Source organism: Blennius ocellaris (assembly GCF_963422515.1).
Source record: "Blennius ocellaris genome assembly, chromosome: 8".
NCBI classification, from domain to species: domain Eukaryota; kingdom Metazoa; phylum Chordata; class Actinopteri; order Blenniiformes; family Blenniidae; genus Blennius; species Blennius ocellaris.
In genome coordinates this window covers 7,279,387-7,298,270 of record NC_137657.1, presented here as the reverse complement: position 1 = coordinate 7,298,270, position 18,884 = coordinate 7,279,387, and the positions used below count along the sequence as shown (strand labels likewise).

The window sequence follows — 18,884 nt, the reverse complement described above, 5'->3', positions numbered from 1 at the left end:
CTTGTGTGTGAGCACACAGGCACACAGATACATATTTCAACATACTCATACATATCCATATAAAAAAAACCCTTCTTGATATAAATAATTAAATTCATATTTTATGAAAATGTATTTACACAAAATCTATATCCGAATATACCCACGCATACATATGTACATACTTACATAATGTCGTATATCTGAATTTAACATGCCCGAAAAGATAATAGGTGAAAATGCAGATTATCTTGAATTCACATGCAAGTTAGTAGATATCTTTCGATATAATTTAACCAGTAACCAATAGGAACTTGGTTGTAGTGTTCTCATGCTACTCATAATACTCAAAATACATCGCTTGAATAACAGCTTCCATCTGAGAATTGATGGTTGGTGTCTTAACTCTCACATTACCTGAGGGCCACTTAAAAAACTCTATCAGAGGGTTGATTGAACACCGGACTGGAGGAAATTACAACTTGTTGCACCCTGAAGCTTTTCCTCCCTCATTCGCTCATAACCTGCATGTTACTGTGCAGGACTGAAGTCATGTCACTCAGGATCAGATTCACACAGTTACAATCCTTTGTGTGTTCACAAGACATGGAAAACATAAAAAAAAAAAAAAAAAAAAAGTAGACCCATTTTGTTGTTACATTTCTGCTGTGCTGTTGGTTTATAGCTAGAATTACATCCAGATGATGATGATGATGATGATGTGCAATAATTTGCAACATCAGTACACTGTTCTTGTGCATTTTGCCAACGTATCTATATCTATCCATCCATCTATCATCCATCTATCCAAATATACATCCATCTATCTATCCTTCTATCTCCTATCTCTCTTCTATCTATCTATCTAAAACTATTGGCCTATCTCTTGTCTATCTCTCTTCTATCTACCATCCATCTAAAATGATCTATCTATCTATCTATCTATCTATCTATCTATCTATCTATCTATCTATCTATCTATCTATCTATCTATCTATCTATCTATCTATCTATCTATCTATCTATCTATCTATCTATCTATCTATCTATCTATCTATCTATCTATACAGTGCAGAGCTGATATACAGTAAAGAAGCATATATTAATATATATTGTATAGATGAAACATGTGGAAAACAATATAAAACATGACCCGTTGACGACTCGTCACATATCCTTCAGCACTGCAGCACAAAACCAGCAGAATATCAGTTCAGGACCGAGGATCTCAAGCTGCAGTTCGGGGGGGAAAGTCTCTAAAAGTAACTGTGGCGAATGGGATTATCACCTCAAAAGGTTGAGTGTGACGAGTTGTTGTCAGGTTTTGTGACGTCGGCTCGTCAGCCGCTGGGTTTGATGCGTCGTCTGCGGAGCAGAGACGGTGTCAGCCGGACGGCGCCCTTCAGCCCCCCCCCCCCCCCCCCCCCCCCCGGCTCAGACGCCCTCGGCCCCGCCCAGCACCCACGATGCACTCAGCCTCCCGTTGTGTTCCTTTGAGTAAATAGGACACAACATTTCCATAAGAAAAATAAAACGGAGAACAAGATGATGGGGAATTGAACCAACCCCAATTTGTGATTCAGCTTGATAACAGGAGTCTGTTTCCACGTAGTTCAGCTTGAATTTATCTGTTATTTTCAGTGTCAGCAGTCCCTGAAGGGGGGATTATTGTTCCTCGCCTCTGCCAGAGAGACAAAACAAAAAAAAACGCAGGAGTTCATTTCCAAAGTGCTCCGCGTCTATTTTGGCTCATTGTCGCGATCACTCATGTTTCAGGAAGAGAAGAGGGGAGAGAAAGAAACAAATAAATACTTCAGCCTCCATCTCATTTAGAAGAACCTCCAATTGATTTTGAATGTCATGAGTTTTGTTAAGCACGAGTTTCCACTAGTGTGTGTGTGTGTGTGTGTGGGGGGGGGGGGGGGCTTCATCATATGGAGATGAAAAACTGAGAAATTCTGCCCCAGATAATAAGTCAGTCCAACCTTTTCTGCCAAACTGCTCAAGTATCAAACAGCAATCAGGAGCTTCCCTGTGCAGTGCAGGGAGGCACAGCGGCTCCGTTTGGGTGGAAATTCAAGGGTTTGGTTTGTGCAAAACCCAAATGCTGGCAGCTTGTATCTCACACATACACACACACACACAAAACTCACACTTTCATGCACTGCCACCCTTGACCCGCGCGGTTAACCCCCCCCCCCCCCCCCCCCCCCCCCGCCTCCCCGCTGTGTGATGAGCTGCAGTTACAGGCTGTGATCAAAACCCAGCCGCACTTCATCTTCAACCTGCAACCGTGGAACTTATCCGCATGTAAAGATGAATCCTCCAACTGATTAAAACTGTTCCTATCTATTGATAAATAAGGTTTTAGAAAAAAAATAAAGTGTTGAAGATCACATTTCCACTGCAGACACCCACACTGGAGCTGCAATGCAGACATATTTGCATGGCTCAAACACAAACGAGAGATGGAGGATAAAGATAATACAAGATTAATATTATTATTATTATTATGACCAGGAATGACATCAGGGTGAATTCAGATGTTATGTCTTGTCATCTCGAGTTCCTCATGTCGATTCTTTTTATGGAGAAACTCTGAAAGAAGCACAAGAGCCGCAGTGCCTGAGGATCCTAGCCCACACAGAAAAATCCAAAGATTCAAAATCTGACTCGAGGTCAGTCTTCTCTGGATAAACTTTACGGGTCATTTTCTATCCGTTTGTGAAAGTCCACAATGATCAGTTAACACCAAAGAGATGCCGGAGGGATTTGAGGAGTTCATAAGGCCTATTTGAACCAGCTGGGTGGAAGGGTTTCATTTATTTTAGTTTATGTCCAGTAATCCAGCTGTTTTTGTTATTAACCCTTTGGAAATGAGCCCCGTCTTTTAGACTCCTAATAATTACATCACCATATATTCTCTGCTTTTATTTTTATTATCTGAAATGCAACGTTGATGAGATAAAGCTACATTTAGTACTTTGGCAGTTCATTTGCTTGATGTTCGTATGTGAAGATCTGAGGTTCTTCTGTTTAATCTGAAGTGCATCATTATCCCCCGCCGTGGCTGATAGGCCCCGAAGGGGGATCTTGAAACAGTCTCCGTACGTCCGTCCGTTCGAACGTTTCTACCTATATCTCGGCAACCCCTGGGCCCACAGTGACCAAACTTCACATGTGGATACATCTCAGAGGGGGAAGGGATACTATAGTGACCTTGACCTAATTTGCATATTAAGTAGGTCACAGGGTCACGAAGTGCTTAAAAACACATTTTGGGCTCTGGAGGCCTAGGTTTTTGAGCTAGGGCTCTGAAATTTTATACACACATGATACACACTCCAGGGATAACCTCCAGTACACCAAGTGACCTGACCTTGACCTTGAAGATTGGTAGGGTCTGAAGTTTGCTCGTCATGGTTGCACAATACATGTATTTTCATATAAACATTTCTCCTCATTTCTCAGCAGTTCCTGGGCCCACAGTCACCAAACTTCACACATGGACACTCCACCTGGGGAGAAGGGGCACCATGGTGACCAGGACCTAATTTGCATATCAGGTCACAGGGTCACTAAGTGCATAAAAAACACCTTTTGGGCTCTGGAGACGTATTTTGACATAGCTTATGAAGAAGACCTTTCAGATTCTACATAATTATCTACTAGGACCCATGGAACACCCTCTAGTGTACCAAGTGTGCTGCCTTAGAGCTGCTTTGTGAGAAAATATAAAGCCCTCCGGCGGGGGATTAGCCGAGCAACGGCCTTCTTGTTTTTATTAGTGGAATTTCATGTTGTTTCTTCCAGATCGTTGTGTATGACCTCATATTGTGTTGCTCCCGTAAAGCGTTGATGGACAGCAGTCAATCTGAGCAGAATACTGGTTACATTTAAAATCATTTCGAGCTTCTGTACTTGTGAGATTTTTGCCTCATCAGAAGAATTGTAAAACGATACAACCTCTTGTTTCATTTTCCACATTTAGCAGGAGTTGAGAAGTATTTGGCAGAGCAAATTGAGCCTAACAAGCCAGAAAAATCGACCTTTTCACAGCAGCGTGAAGAACGTGACTTTACAACATCTTCACTCAGGAATAAGTTTCACCTTTGAAATAAACCAAATCGAATGAGAAAACCAATTAACTGCATTTATAATCCAGAGAAGGTCCAACCTGGTCTTGAAATAAGCTTCTTTGATCAATTTTCTTGTATTATTTACTTTGCGAACCAAAGAAAATGTGACTGATTGTGTGTAGTTTTGTTGAGTTTTAACTGTTTAATTAAAAACAAGGATTTATAACTCCCTCTTTGGGTGACAAATTCATTTATTGGTGCCACGCAGGCAATATAAAAAGAAGGAATAGCGTAAATGTTTACAGCTGCGTCAATCACTTGGATTTGATTAAGAAATTTAACAGTCCCTCTTATCTCCTTTCCTATCCACTTCATCCTTAACGCAGTGGATGATGTCACGGGGTTAAGGAAAGGAGTTGGGAGGCTTCCTAAACGATTTGGGTAAATGTTGTTTTGACAATCAAACCCCACATTTCCAAAAATGGATGTCATAAAATGCATTTCTATCACTTTTCCCCTGTGCCTCTGACCGCTGATATAATGTCAAATATCACACAGTTTGAATTGAAACCAAAGGAAAAGTTGCTGCGATGTGAATAAATAACCAATCAAACTGAAAATTAGCTCCACAAAAACTGTACTTTACTATGTTTGTTTTACAACATCTGCATAACATTCATAGTTGGGATCTGGGATTTAGATTATAAGTTGTTCAAGGCAAATTACGGATTTTGGTAACTTAACATGATCTGCACTTTAAATGTTGCCGCAAGGAATTGTGGGGCAGCATGGTCTGGGCAGCGTCGAGCCTCCTTTCCTTAGCTTTTAGAGAATTCAAACCTCATCATGGCCACCACTGAAACACTTCCGGGGTTTAAGGAAAAGTGGATAGGAAAGGAGATAGGAGGGACGAATCAGATGCACCCAAAGTCTAATTCATGAACGTCCCGTCCACGACTTGTAGGAGTTAAAGTTTGAGCTGCTAACGTCTTGATGCCAGAATTAAAGTGTGTATTTCTTTGATGAATCATGTCGCTGCTGATCACAGCTCCCTGGAGTCCAAGTCCGATGTTTCCAAACATCTTGTTTCGTCACGATGAGCTGAGCAGAACAAAGACTGACAGATCTAACGCGTGTCTTCTCTCCGCCGCAGGTGAATGCTACCTGATGGAGTGGTCCGACTGGAGCTCCTGCGTCAACATCTGCGCGAAAGGAGCCGGCGTGGGCTTCGGTTCGGTCCAGGTTCGCTCACGGGCCGTCCTGGCTCAGGAGCCGGAGAACCTGCTGCTCTGCCCGGACCAGGCGTGGGAGTCTCTGCCCTGCATCGGTGAGGCCACTTTGAAAAAAACAAACAAACATGACAGCTTCGGCCTCTCCCGGTCAGAAGCTCCGACAAATTAACAGAAGCAAACTCCCTTTGGGATGTGGACGGTCGGCGCATACAGATGAGCTCTGCAGCAGACTGGCAGCGCCAAACTCTGATTCATTTCCTCCTTCTCCCCGAGCCGCCTCCTTCTAAGAGGCACCGCGGTGGCAAACGGAGGTCAGTGGCAGGTTGAATGCACCCGGGTGTTGATGCAGACAGACACTCGCCGTTCAGGCGGGTTCCCGCAGGCCATTTAGCCTCTCTGAACCAGCACGTCCGGGGTTGTCAGAGGAAACTGGAACACACCGGCAGCAACCCACAGACGTTCGTGGGGAAGGGATCTGAAACGGGGATTAGATCTGGATTTCCCTCGCTGCGAGCTAACGGCGCAAACACGACAGAGAGAAATATAAGCACTAACTGCTGCCATCACTTAGGGTTTTTTTTGTCCCCCCCCCCCCCTCTCTCTCTGTACACTGGGTCAATTGGTGCGCTCCCATTTGGGATTCCTCCAGTCGGATCTCCACACGGTAGAAACCCCCACGCTCGTTTGCTGTCGTGATCCGAGCAGCTCCCCGGGCGCGTTAATCACCCATTAGGTGCAGCGTGGGCTGTGAATCAGCACCAGCAAGGATCCATCCCACACCTCCCTCCCTTCGCTACTGTACACAGCCTCACAGCAGTCTTCACTAGCCTGACCTGGTTTCACTGCATCACTGGAGGAGGAGGAGGAGGAGGAGGAGGAGGAGGAGGAGGAGGAAGAAACCCAGCCTGGACCAGTGAAGGCGGAGGCGGAGGAGGGAGCGTGGAGACAAGGGAAGAGAGAGAGGGCGGTGATGGAGAAAGTGAGGCTGGGGACACAGAGGGAAGAGGGTTTGATGCGAGGGGGAAAAACAAAAACCGTGTCCCAGTTGCACACTTTCACAGAACACCGATGCCTCCGACGCTCCTCGCCTGTATTTTCGCACATAAAAATCGAGCGGCTCTCATGTCCTCGTGCACCGCAGCTCAAACGCAATTAGACAGAAAGAGTCTTCTTTTTTTCTGCTGGAAGGAGGGGAGAAATGGCCCCAGCAGCTCCGGGGACATTAAAGTAAATCCTTAATGAAACACTCTCCTTCGCGCTTTTTGAAGTGTTTACAGTTGAAATTAGCAGACGCCTCGGGCTGCGTGAATCTGTGGACACCGTGACGACGCATCAAATGGCCCGAAACAAAACCAAAACCACGACGGCGCTCGACAGCTCGCGATCCCTCGCCGTGAACGGTGTTGGCATAAATTACCATGAAAGAAAAGGCCTGCACTCGACTCAAATACACTTATAAGCACTGTAATTCAATCAGGAATGAATATAAGTCACACAATGAAGCTGTCTGACTGCACAAGCTGACATTGAATCCTTATTGAAACTGTACATTTAAATAAAGCTGCTCTACTTTGTACAGGCACAGATTATTTATAGAAATGGACACAGTGGGTGTCAAGAAGTACATTTGAACTCAACTATTGACATTTATCTTACAACTATGAAGTTTCTAATAGGTCTTCTGGTGTATTTATTCATTTTTCTTGCTTTTGCTGGTTAACTTCTCGGTTTTCCACCATCTGATTTATATTCTTCAGCATCTTCATAATGAAGTTTGTAAGCTTTTTAACAGAAGCAGTTTGAATCACGCAAACTATTTGAGTCCAAGGGTTTTTTTTTTTTTACAGTACAAAAAGCATATTTAAATATCCTTGTGACATGAGACGAAGTTCTATATTTATCTTTTGTTTTTTCGTTATAGAAATTTTTCACGATAGGAGATAAGACATTCTGACTTCACTACGAATTGCATCACACCAACCAACGTGTGCTTGAAGACTTTGTGGCCGAAAATCATCAATTACCCTATAATAGAGTAGAATAGAGTAGAATAGAACTTTGTCACAGTGTTGGCAACGTGAAATGTCGAGCAGCAACCTCAGTGACGGCAATAAACACAAGAGTAAAAATACAAAACTGTGGAGAAGACGACAAGATGAAGTCTTAAATATTGAAAATCAGGACTGGGAAATATGAACAAAATGTCAATGTCAAAATAGCTTCTGCCCACCAGTTCCTGACTGTTACTGAAGTAATGGACCATTTTTACCAACAATCTCTTGGATGTTTGCTTTCGTGCGTCTGAAGCTTGTTTCCATCAGCAGTTTCGGTGTTTGTAGGGAAGTTTTCTGATTGCCGCTGAAACGAAGTAATTTGATGCAAAAGGATGTTGGATGTCGGATCGGGGCTTCACACCGTCTTCAAGCTGAGTTGTAGATTTCGTCGTTGGCTGCGACCACGTGACACCTTTTCTTCTACTGCGTCTCACAATTGTCACATCCAGACACATTTACTCTTTCTATCCTGTCTTCTTCTTGACAGCCGCAGACCACATCATTCCAAAAAGAATATGTCTCATATGTTAATTTGAAAGATGCAGTTTGACTCTAATGTTGCTTTTAGGCAGCAAAAGCTTGTTTTTTTTCCTCGCTTTTTTCTCCCCGCTTGGCTCCCGACTCTTTAATAATGGGTCTGAATACCTCTAAAAGCAGTTGAATGGGGTTGAATGTGACTTGGTCATAAGTCTAGGAAGACGTTTGGCTCCTTATCCAAGTGGATTCCTCAGTTCATGCCGGGCAGCCTGGGAGCTCAGCGAGTGAAGGAGCGCAGGTCTTTTAACTCTTCTGGTGTGTTTCAGGTTCCTGCGCTCATGGACAATGGACTTGCTGATACTGTGTTGTGTTTTATTAACCTTCATTGTGGTTGGACATGAAGGGAAGCCTAATTATTAGAGTTATCTGGTAGATTGATTTGCTTTGATATGACTGCTTCTGGACAGATGAGGATATACTGTACAAAAAACAAAAAAACAAACTCAATAAATAATTGATTGTACCCCACAACTTTATTCCTTTGACCATTTAATTGAACATCCCAACATAATTTTTCAGTTGAATAATATTAAGAGGTGGATCAGGCGCCTTTAAATTTTGAAATTTGACCATATTTTGGGTGATTTCTTTGAAAAATAGGACTGGCGTTAAATTTGCTAATGGTACAGCGTAACAGTAACGGCTTACTTAGGAAATACATTGCAGATTGTTCAGTTCAGTGTTCAACACTCCTTCATTGTCGATGAAAGTAAATATCTTACTCTAAAGAAATGCACACTGTTGTAATCAAATTGCTATAAATCCTGAGTAATACAGTGTATTTACAACACGTTCTAATAGAATAAATCAAAATGGATGATGTACAGAGTAAAGTGAGCAGTAAAGTGTACAATTAGCTGGAAGTTGTCACGTTTTTAATTCCCATCCCCACTACTGCTCTTGCCTTGTTACGATACTGCACTGGAATCATCAGATATAAGTCACACCTCCAGATTATGCAATTCCTTCTTCACAATTTTGGGTTGTCTTTGCATCAAACACCGTGCTTTCAGGCACATCCGTAGTTATTTTGAAATCTACACCTCATGTAGATCATACTCCTACAGAGGAATGATTAAATCAATGCCAGACCCACGGGCATACAGTCTTTTCCTTTTTTTTTCCTTTTTCAGAGCGCTCTTTAGATCCCGGCATGATGACACTGTAAACTCAGTAGCAAAGGGAAGAGCAGGCCCTCGATGTCAGATGTTCAAATAAGACAAACTCCACCTGCCACTCACTCTGATTTAAAAGATTAAGAAGGCGCTTTATTGGATCTTTATCTCACAGCTGGAACACCACGGTTCAAATCCAGGTCTTTTTCTGTGGAGTTTCTACCATTTCTCAGCAACGTCTCTATAATTTCGATATATCTGATATGCACTCTACAGTAGAAAGCAGCGATCCATTTTCATGAGCCCGGTTGTGCCTTTCTCCTGTTAACATGGTTGAAAATCATCGCTCAGCCTTTGTAGTTCTTGCTCGTCTTCCCACATCCAGCACTCCCTCCTGACATTATTTCTTCTTGCAGTAATAATTTCAGCTCTTCCTCTGAGAGGAGCTCTCTATCGCAGTGAAAACGCCAATCAGCTCGTGATAAAGACGGTGGGAAGTGGCGGGGCAGGAGTGAGGGATCCGGCGACAGCCGGGGCACATTTGAGGAACGACTTCAGAAATGAGTAAAAGCGACGAGCACAAAAGGGGCGAAGTGGAACTCGGCCGCTGACAAATCGTCCCGCGAAGGCAGAAAGATAGATGGGCGATTTTGTACGGAGGCCTGAGGAGAATAGGCCTCTCTTTTGTTCAAGGTTAAATTGTTCATTTGTTCATTTATGCAGGCTGAATTGGCTGAACTGATGAGTGGTTACACGGGAATCCGCGGGGAAATACAGTCATTTACTGCCCTGATGGAGATATTGATAAAGTCATAATAGCATTGATAGAAAGTCATTAAGCAAAAGCTCTTACTGAAGATTAAAACATCCAACTGGACCCGTCTGTGAAGACCCGGCGATAGTCGTATTATATGATAGCGGCTTATTATATACTCATAACTTAACAGCTGCTTTATTAATCCGCCACTCGTGTGATTCACGGTCGTCGGTGGCGACACGCCTTCATGCTGCTTGTGTGTGTTTGTGCATCGTTTGCTCGCAGGAGGCGAATGTTACGAGTACAAATGGGTCAGCGCCAATCGTCAGAACTCCACCACCCGCCCTTTCATCTGGTGCCAGCGCTCCGATGGACTCAACGTCACTGGTGAGACGGCTTTACGGTTAAAACGTCTTTTCTCGCACATTAGTAGGTATTTGTGGACTTTCAGTCTGTTGATCCATAAAACTGTAATTTATACGAAAAATAATGGTAAAAGCACATTTTTATCAAAGGTGGGTGTATTGTACCCTCAAGAGTGGAGTCCCCATTGGATTATGTAATTCTTTTTTTCTTTTTTTATGACATCACCAAAACACCTGTAGATGACTTTGCAAGGTATACCATTTACAAAGAAAGCAATATTGTATTTCCTAGACAATAAGTCATATTTTTTGATCGATCATGTGACTTGAATATCAAAATACACTGGTCCATACCATCGAGGACCACTCAATGCATGTATGACTGTAGTAAATTATTGGTAGCTCAGTTCTATTTGAATGGTATGAACACATTTAAAAGTTGTATTCATTTTAAAGAGTATTTATTGTCAGTGCTCCGATTCATCATGCAGCCGAGCTGGAGAGTCTGTTAGAAGAACTTTGCCACCACATTCCCGTCTAACGTCCCTAATTCACTTCATATCTGTGAATACATGCTGTATTAGAAATAATCGTTTTTGTTTTTTTTTAAATAAACTTTTTTCAGCATCTGTTCGAAAGCACAATTACACCTTTTTCTTTTTTTCTTTTTTTTACACTCTTGTAAATAAATTTATGCAGTATGAATTTAAGGACCTGCAGATGCTCTGGGGTTGTTTCTATAAGGACCTGAGCCTGAAAATATAATTTAAGTAGAAAAAAACAACAACTCTTCCTCACACTATTTTGAACAATAAACAGTGCAGATGAATTTATTTATGAGGTGAGAAAGTGGAGCTCACTGCACTGAAGTCTAAAGTATTGGTGGCAGCTTTATGTGGGAGGTACATTTTTACACAAAATATGTCAAAAAAAATATATATAACGCAGCGTTTCCCCCCCCAAAAAAACTCGGGACTTACTTCTATAAGAAGCAAAAGGTGGTGGGCGATGGTAGCTTGTACTGCTTTTCATCTCTGTGTGGTTACTCACTCACCTAAAATTAAAAATAAACCTTGGTGCAAAAAAAGAATTTAACTAAGTGAAGACATTTAAATTTGGAAATGTCTTTTAAATGATGTTTGTATCGTCAGCAGCAGAGCGGCGGCTCCACGAGGATGTACAGAAGTGGCTTGTGTTCATTGCTACAATCACCGTCGACTCATATTTGTGGTGTTTGTGTCCTGCAGGCGGTTGTCCTCCAATAAACCCTCCGGTGGACAACAGCTCCTGCGACCCTCCCTGTCTCATGCCCAAGTCCTTCTGCAGTGAGGTGAGCACTTCTTCCTCTCCCCACGCGCCAATTAAATCCAAAGCAGAGAAATGAGATGGAGGGCAAAGCCAATAAAAACAGAATAAAGAAACAATAAAGGAGGACTTACACCTGGATGAGTGTGACACGCCGCTGTCAGAATCCAATCTGAATGCGGCGGGGGAATAGAAATGATGGCGGCGCGATGATGTAAACTCATTCTTTTGTCACGCAGCCGCGCTCCGTGAAAACACGTCTTTTCTCTGTCCGCCGCGCCGCGGCAGCTGCTGGATCTCAGGGTTTTATGATGTATAGTTTTTTAAAAGAAACAATTCTGCGCCGGGCAATAAAGGCTGCTTACCAGCTGCAGAGGCTGGAGGAGCCGGAATAATTTGGTAAACACAGAAAAAGAAAAAACGGGAGCAGAAGCGATCGGATGACGAGCGACACCGAGGCTTTTTGATATCGACGGTTCAATCCCCAGGTGGGTGAGTTTTACGAGTTACCACAAAGTTAAACTCACAGGACAAATTCTGGGGGATAAACAGACGCATATAAACACAAAACTGCCAGCAGTTTAACTGGAAACACATGTTTTTGGACTGAGAGGGGACACAGGAGCTCCATAAAGAAGCTCTCAATGTCCGTTCTCGTGCGGCCAAACTGAAACGTAATGACGGCCTGTGGTGAACGAATTTGTCATTTTAAGTAGAATTTAATCCAAAGACGTTCACCCAACAATATAATATATGCAGATAATATGGTAACGGCCAACATTTAACTATTTTAAACGAAAGTACAACCATAATTATGAGTGAGTGCTTCATTGTTTCCGCAGTGAATGAATGACGACTTTGGTGTCAGTGATAAATAAAACGTTGTATTTCTAAGAAATGCAGTTATTTCGACGTTTACGCCACAATGTTTTCAATGACAATGCAAAAACTTTCATTGGGTTTCGTGTGTCGCATGTAATTAAGAATGTCTGTGTACTCGACATTGTTAATGTTTATAGTTTATTGTTCTGTGCGTGTATGTGTGTAGTTTCATTACCACAATTAACAACAGCACCCACTAGTGGCCTGGCATGTTAACAACATCTATATAAGAGGACACTGTTTACGTGAAACTCATTTAATTATTTATTGGCTCCAGTTTTTATGTTTGCAAATGGGTTTTGAGGCTATTTTATTAAAGTAATAAGTTATTCAGGTTTCCGCTGAAACATGTTATATCAGTTTTTACTTAGTCTGTCACTTACTTTTGTTATGAAGTTATTTTGTTATTGGCTCGATTCGATCTGAAATTCTGCAAAATTGTTGGACATGAATAAGTTATTGGTCGCTCGATAATGTTTTCGATAACATTTTCACTTTGTTGTGTAAACAGACTCTTATTCAGTGCAGTACAATCTCCCGCAGTGAATATTCCCTTCATGACAGTGATAATATTCACTCCTCTCCACCTGTTCCACAGATTCTGCTTTTATAGCCACTTTGAGGGTTTGTGAAGCCGTTGAGTCGTAGCGCGTCTCACTGATGGCTGTTTCTTTTACTTTTCCTCCCCCCTGTTTATGTCGGCGAGGGTAAACTAAACAACAGAAACGACTCTGCGTGTGATGAATGCTTGTCAACGGCACCACAAACTCTGAAGACGGCCATAAAGCTGAATCACGCCCCTGTTAAACAGAACATTAACTGAGCGTCGTGACCTTCAGGATAGTGAGATTGTTATGTTTCGAGTAGGAACAACTGAGGCGCGATATGGCATCGACCCATACTCTGTGTTTAGTGCAGATTGATGAGTGAGCTGAGCACAGAAAGACAGTTGCAATGCTTTTGTGAGTCAACATTTGTACGGAGCATGCATGTGTTCAGGTTGATAGAAGAAGTCAAATGTTCAGGATCGCGACAAATGTGTCTAAAAAAGGGAGATCATGGAGGCATCCAACAAATGATGTGTGAGCTTCTTGGGGAACATGAAGAGGTGGGAACATCGTTAAGAGGTGGGAACAGGCAAACGAGGGAACAGCCCTCTGTGGCCGACTCCTTGGAACAAGCAAAAACCAGCAATGTAGCAAAAACTGCAAGTGAGTGAGCGGCGCTGTGATTGGTTGGACCCCGAGCAACTTTTCCCTGATGGCTTCTTGACTCCGGATGTCGGAGGTTGTGAAACACACAGGAACCCATCAGCCGCAGAACCCGACGTGATCCATCAGCACGCTTGTTCCAGAATGTTCCCGGCTGACATAGTGATAATAAAAGTAAGAATACAGATCACAAAGTAAGATCAGATTAGATAAAATATTAAGAAAAGTATTTAAAGTTGAAGACTTAAAAATATGTCATGATAAATAAATAAATAAATAAATGTCAAATAGTGGGTTAATCTCAAACAAGGAAAAAAAAGAAAATAAAAAAAAACAAAAATATCAAACTCTTCATTCTAATTTAAAAATAAATGATCTATAATAATAATAAAACAGAGATTTAGTTAGTCTGTAAAACTTGTGTTAAATCCAACCCAGACGTTCTGATCAGCTATGCTGTTTCAACAAGCGAGCAGATATAGTATGTGAATTGTCTCTGCAACTTTTCAAACTGCTCCTGAGCCCGGTGTCGCTCAGTAAGCCTGACCTCTGTAACTTTGAATGTGGAGCCAGTTGCAGTTCAAGTCGACGATGTTTATCGTAGCGCCTGAACTGGAGACGGTCTCAGTGTATTGCAGGAGTGTGAGGCCGCTGCAGGTCACAACCACGCTCTGACTTTCAGGGTTTTTTTCCATGCGCTTATGCTTTTATCTAGATTGAGTAAAACCTAATATGTGTGTTAATAACTGTGGCAGCTGAGGATAAAAAGGGGGTTCAACCTGTGGTCACCCCCCCCCCCCCCCCCCTTCATGAATTCACCCCTCCCAGCACGGTGCTGTCACTCCAGCATGAAATGTGATTGTGCGCTGCCCCCTGCAGGCCAGTGTCTGCATGTGCGAGGAGGGCTTCACGGAGGTGCTGTCATCCACGGGCCAGCTGGACCAGTGCGCCCCCATCCCCGTGCTGGAGATCCCCACCGCGGGGGACAAGAAGGGGGACGTGAAGACGAGCCGAGCCATCAACCCCACGCAGCCCAGCACCATCCAGCCCGGACGCACCGGGCGGACCTGGTACCTGCAGCCTTATGGACCAGGTCAGACCTTCACACCCCAGAACCCCCACACACCCCCCCCCCCCATCCTCCACTAAACTACAATCAATCCGTAGCTTCAGTGAAAACCTTTCATCTTTTCATGTCTTGAGGCATTAATTCTGCCTTGATGCACATTATAGATGTTGCTTTTTATATCCCCCCAGTTGTCAGGTGGTAATTACAAGAACCACCACATTATAAAAAAAAACAACAACCATGCAGAGGGTTTGAATGTGAGCAAATATCACTTTGCCTGTACTTTGTTTACAATGTGTTTCAACAAGCAATGTACTAATTAAACACCACAAGACAGATGCATAAAGGGGGAATTAACCTTGACTTGACGACAAACAGCAGTTCCACATCAGCAGATGTTCATCCTTCCAAGATAAATAGTGCCACTGTCAATTTCCAAACATATAACTTGCAGTGTACAAAGTTTGAAGTCTGGAGCTTTGAATTTAAAGGATGGAGAAAAAATACGTTTTTTTCTTTCTTAAAGTTTGTCAGAAGGGAGAGGGGCTTTAAGGAGTCCAGTGAAGTTCTTCCAAAACCTGCAGTGCACCGTGTAATCCTTAAAGACATAAAGCTGGGAGGTTTTCACACCACAGCAGCAGAAAGTATGTTTTCAGGCCAGTTTTAGTGCTTAATCAACATTAAATTCAGCCTTCCCCCCCCTTCTTTTTTTTGTCTGTGTGCATAGAGTAAAATATTAACCGTGTTAATAGTCATTCAGCTGCTGCTGCATTAACATTTGAGAGCAGCGTCTGCGCCGGGGCCGCGTGACTGATGGTGCATGACAGCTCAAAAAAAAAACAAACGTTTAGGACGCATGAGTGCAGAACAGATTGAGTTAATATCTGGCAGGAGCGCAAACACTTCCACATTCACAGCCCGTCACGTACAGTAACACTTGTATTGTTCGTCCTCCAAATGGCAGCGGCGCCGCTCGTTTGCAGGAACCTCCGCATCATAAGCGGGAAAAGTTTGTGGGATTTTGTTGCAGCATTCAGGCATCAATAAAATCCTGATTGGTTTTCCTGCTGGAGTTTAGATGCAAGTGGAGCCAAAGGAATCGAATCGGTGGATGAAAGGGAGCGATAACTGGACATTTTATGTTTAAAGAGTTAACTAATTGTATCTCAGAAGCTCAATTTCCGAGACTGAAGTGTCTTAAAGCTTTCTTTAATTATATTCATAAATACCCAGAATAACAGTGATTAGTCTGCAATTTAAGAAGTACTTGAAACGTTTTAGTTTATGTTAGAACCTAAACTTTCTTGAAAAAGAGCATATCATTGCTTTTTCAAGATGTGTCAAAAGTCCCAAAAATCTGGACTTTATGTTGTAGAACTTAAAACGTTAAAATAAATAACTTCATATTTGGAGTATCCAATAAAAATGTTTTTATTCAAACTCAAAAGCCTCAAAATGATCAATAAGGCTCCAATATTAATCTTTTTCTAGGTTATTTAACAATAAACCCTGGAATAAAAGATATTTCTTTTTGCATTGATTCTGATCCTGAAATTGTATATATTTGCGTGTATTTCTAAGAAAAATGTGATCTTAAACTGGATTTAAATAAATTATTGCTTCACTTTAAAAGGTAGAGGTTGTGATTTTTATACTTTCACTTTTCCAAAATCACATAAAATGTTGATAAATCAGATTTATTTTACTGACAGACTTAAAATGATCACATCTGATGACCCTATCTAAGATCTTATTTAGGGCATTTAAATCGGAAAATCAAAAACCACCCAGAAACTTCAAAACGAACAGAATTGCTTATGTTTTATTCCAGATTTTAGATTTCATTCCCGCTGTGATCTGGTACAAAACGTCTTATCTCATTAATTCCAACCCACTTCAACTAATCAAAGGAAACGCTCTACTTGGAGCCGTACATTTATCTACAATCAGGGAAACATATTTTCGGTTGTGAGGTCGAGATAAACACATTAACTATGGATCTGTTTCGGGTGTGTTTATTGGATGAAGAGGAGCCGACGATTTTAATACGAAAAAACGTAATTTCCTCCTCTTGTTCTTTGGAAATGTCCAGTGGTCGCAGCCTCTCTCTCTCTCTGTCTAGTTTCAAACTGAGGAAGAGGAAGGGATTTGTCCATGCAGATCTCTGGTGTTAAGATTGTGAACACTGACCAGCCTCCTCCTCCACAGATGGGAAGCTGAAGATGTGGGTGTACGGTGTAGCAGCCGGAGCCTTTGTGCTCCTCATATTCATAGTGTCTATGATATACCTAGCTTGGTGAGTTGACACGTTTAATCCCCCTCCCCCATTCATCATCGCCACCACCGACCGACCGACCCCTCCGCCCCATCCCCACCCCTCATATTTTCTCCCTTTGAGTTTAAAACACCTCCCGCCGCTCGCCGTTTCTGTTCGCCCCTTTGAATCCCTTCGTTCTGCCGTCTCCCCCACGCGACGGCAGCAGCCGCTGCGCCGCCATGTACCGCTCGCTCAAGGCCCAGGAGAGCGACGCCAACGGCACGGCGGTGTGGATGGGCCGCAACGCGCACGAGATGAGTTACACCTGTCCCGACTGCCAGGAGCTGGCTCAGAGCAGCAGCAGCAGCTAAAGAGAGGATGTGGAGGGTCTCGCCGTTTCCTCTGCGCAGACACACACTAAAACACACACAGCTCCGGTACTAAAGCAGCCTGATGTCCTCACCCTGTGACCTCTCACTGAGGTGTCACATGACCGGCCTGGGGAGCCCAGTGAAGGTGCTGGTGCAGGTGAGGACCGAGCTAGCGGCTAGTGTGTGGGCGGGGGGGGTTGGGGGGGGTCCCTTCCCAGTGTCCACGAACTCCCATCACCTATATGGCGTCAAACGGTAAACGTGGAGTTTTGCATGTGATCAAATGAGAAAGCTAGAGCTGCACTGGGTAGAGCGCAGGCTCCCGCCAACGCCAGATTTGTTTGCAGAGCCGAGTTGGCATCGCTAGCATCATAGCCGTTAGCTCATAGCAATGCTAACTGGGTAGCTCGGGTAGCTACACCGAGAAGGGAGCGTCTCCATGGCAACAGACACCGAGCTTCTTCGAGCTCGTCCGCTCGGTGAGTTTTCGGGGGATTTATTCAGAAGTGTTTAGCTGTTAACGTCCCAAAATCTAATGGATTGGTCCTCGGATGACACATCGTGCCTGAAAATGTTGTGCAATTCTGGTCAGTGCTTTTTGCGAAAAGTTGATAAAATATATATATACATACAAACCTAAAAATAAATACACGAATATGAAAACATAACTTTCTCAGCCAAGTTCGCTGGCAAAGGTAAAGAGCATTCTGGGTTATGTGTGTATTACTGCTGGAGCCAGGAACTCACCCCAGGATCCATGTTGGTAAAAAAAAGTTATCAGAAGCGTTGCAAAAAAATGAACAGCAGTTTGTCCAAGATAATCCAGAAAAGGTATAAACAGCAACGGAAAGATTTGAAGAGAGTTAAAAACTGCTCCGATACAGAAGTTTAAGTTGTTTTCTAGTGTTCTATCGCCTTTTTACCTTGGCCAATGAAAGTTGGGCTGAGAAGGTTTTGTTTTCATCTGTTTATTCATTTATTTATTGGTTTGTATGTTTGTGTTTTACCAACTTTTGGAAAAACATTTGTTCAAAGTACATTAAAGTATGTTTCGCTTATTATTGTAAATTAAACTATAAGAGGAAATCTGTCGAAGGAAACCGTCGTGTTAAAATCTTTGTGACTTCTGGTAACCAGATGAATGGAAATTGAAATGAACCCACTGTGGTGATCAGTCAGTCAGTCAGTCAGTCAGTCAGTCAGTCAGTCAGTCAGTCAGTCAGTCAGTCAGTAGTTTTCTGGTCATTGTGACCAGCTCATATCAATGACATGTTACTCTCTAGGATCGCGACATGGTTTTTCTCATGGCAATATTAAGTCATGATGAATCTAGAGCAGCGACGGGATAATTTGAACATTTAATATGAGTAATTTAAATGATTTTTTTTAGTCCTCCGATTAACTGTTACAAAATTGGCTCACAGGCCAGAAAGCATGCAAACAAAGGCCTGCAGGTCCTTTATACAGAAGCTCACTTCACTGAATACCTATTATTCTTTTACGAGATTAAACTTCATTTCGACGCAAAAGGCTTTAAGGTCTGAGACACTGGGAACGGGCCGGACTTACAATAGTTGTAGAGATTTGAATTAGAGCCCTTAGATGGTGTGCTGTAGGTAGTGTTCACCTCTTAGTTTAAAGTCTTGAGTTTGATTCATGGATTCACACCAG

General features: G+C 42.7%; 1 protein-coding gene across 1 annotated transcript in view; it reads left to right on the top strand.

Moving 5' to 3' along the window:
* thsd7ab (thrombospondin, type I, domain containing 7Ab) overlaps positions 1–18,884 on the top strand; it is a gene marked incomplete at both ends in the record, with an annotated part of 208,610 nt that overhangs the window by 187,144 nt on the left and 2,582 nt on the right. The window contains 5 exons of the mRNA XM_080501462.1: positions 5,212–5,385; positions 10,039–10,140; positions 11,366–11,448; positions 14,396–14,609; positions 16,794–16,881. Of these exons, the coding sequence (XP_080357588.1) occupies positions 5,212–5,385; positions 10,039–10,140; positions 11,366–11,448; positions 14,396–14,609; positions 16,794–16,881 (661 nt within the window). The remainder of the gene's footprint in view (positions 1–5,211; positions 5,386–10,038; positions 10,141–11,365; positions 11,449–14,395; positions 14,610–16,793; positions 16,882–18,884) is intronic.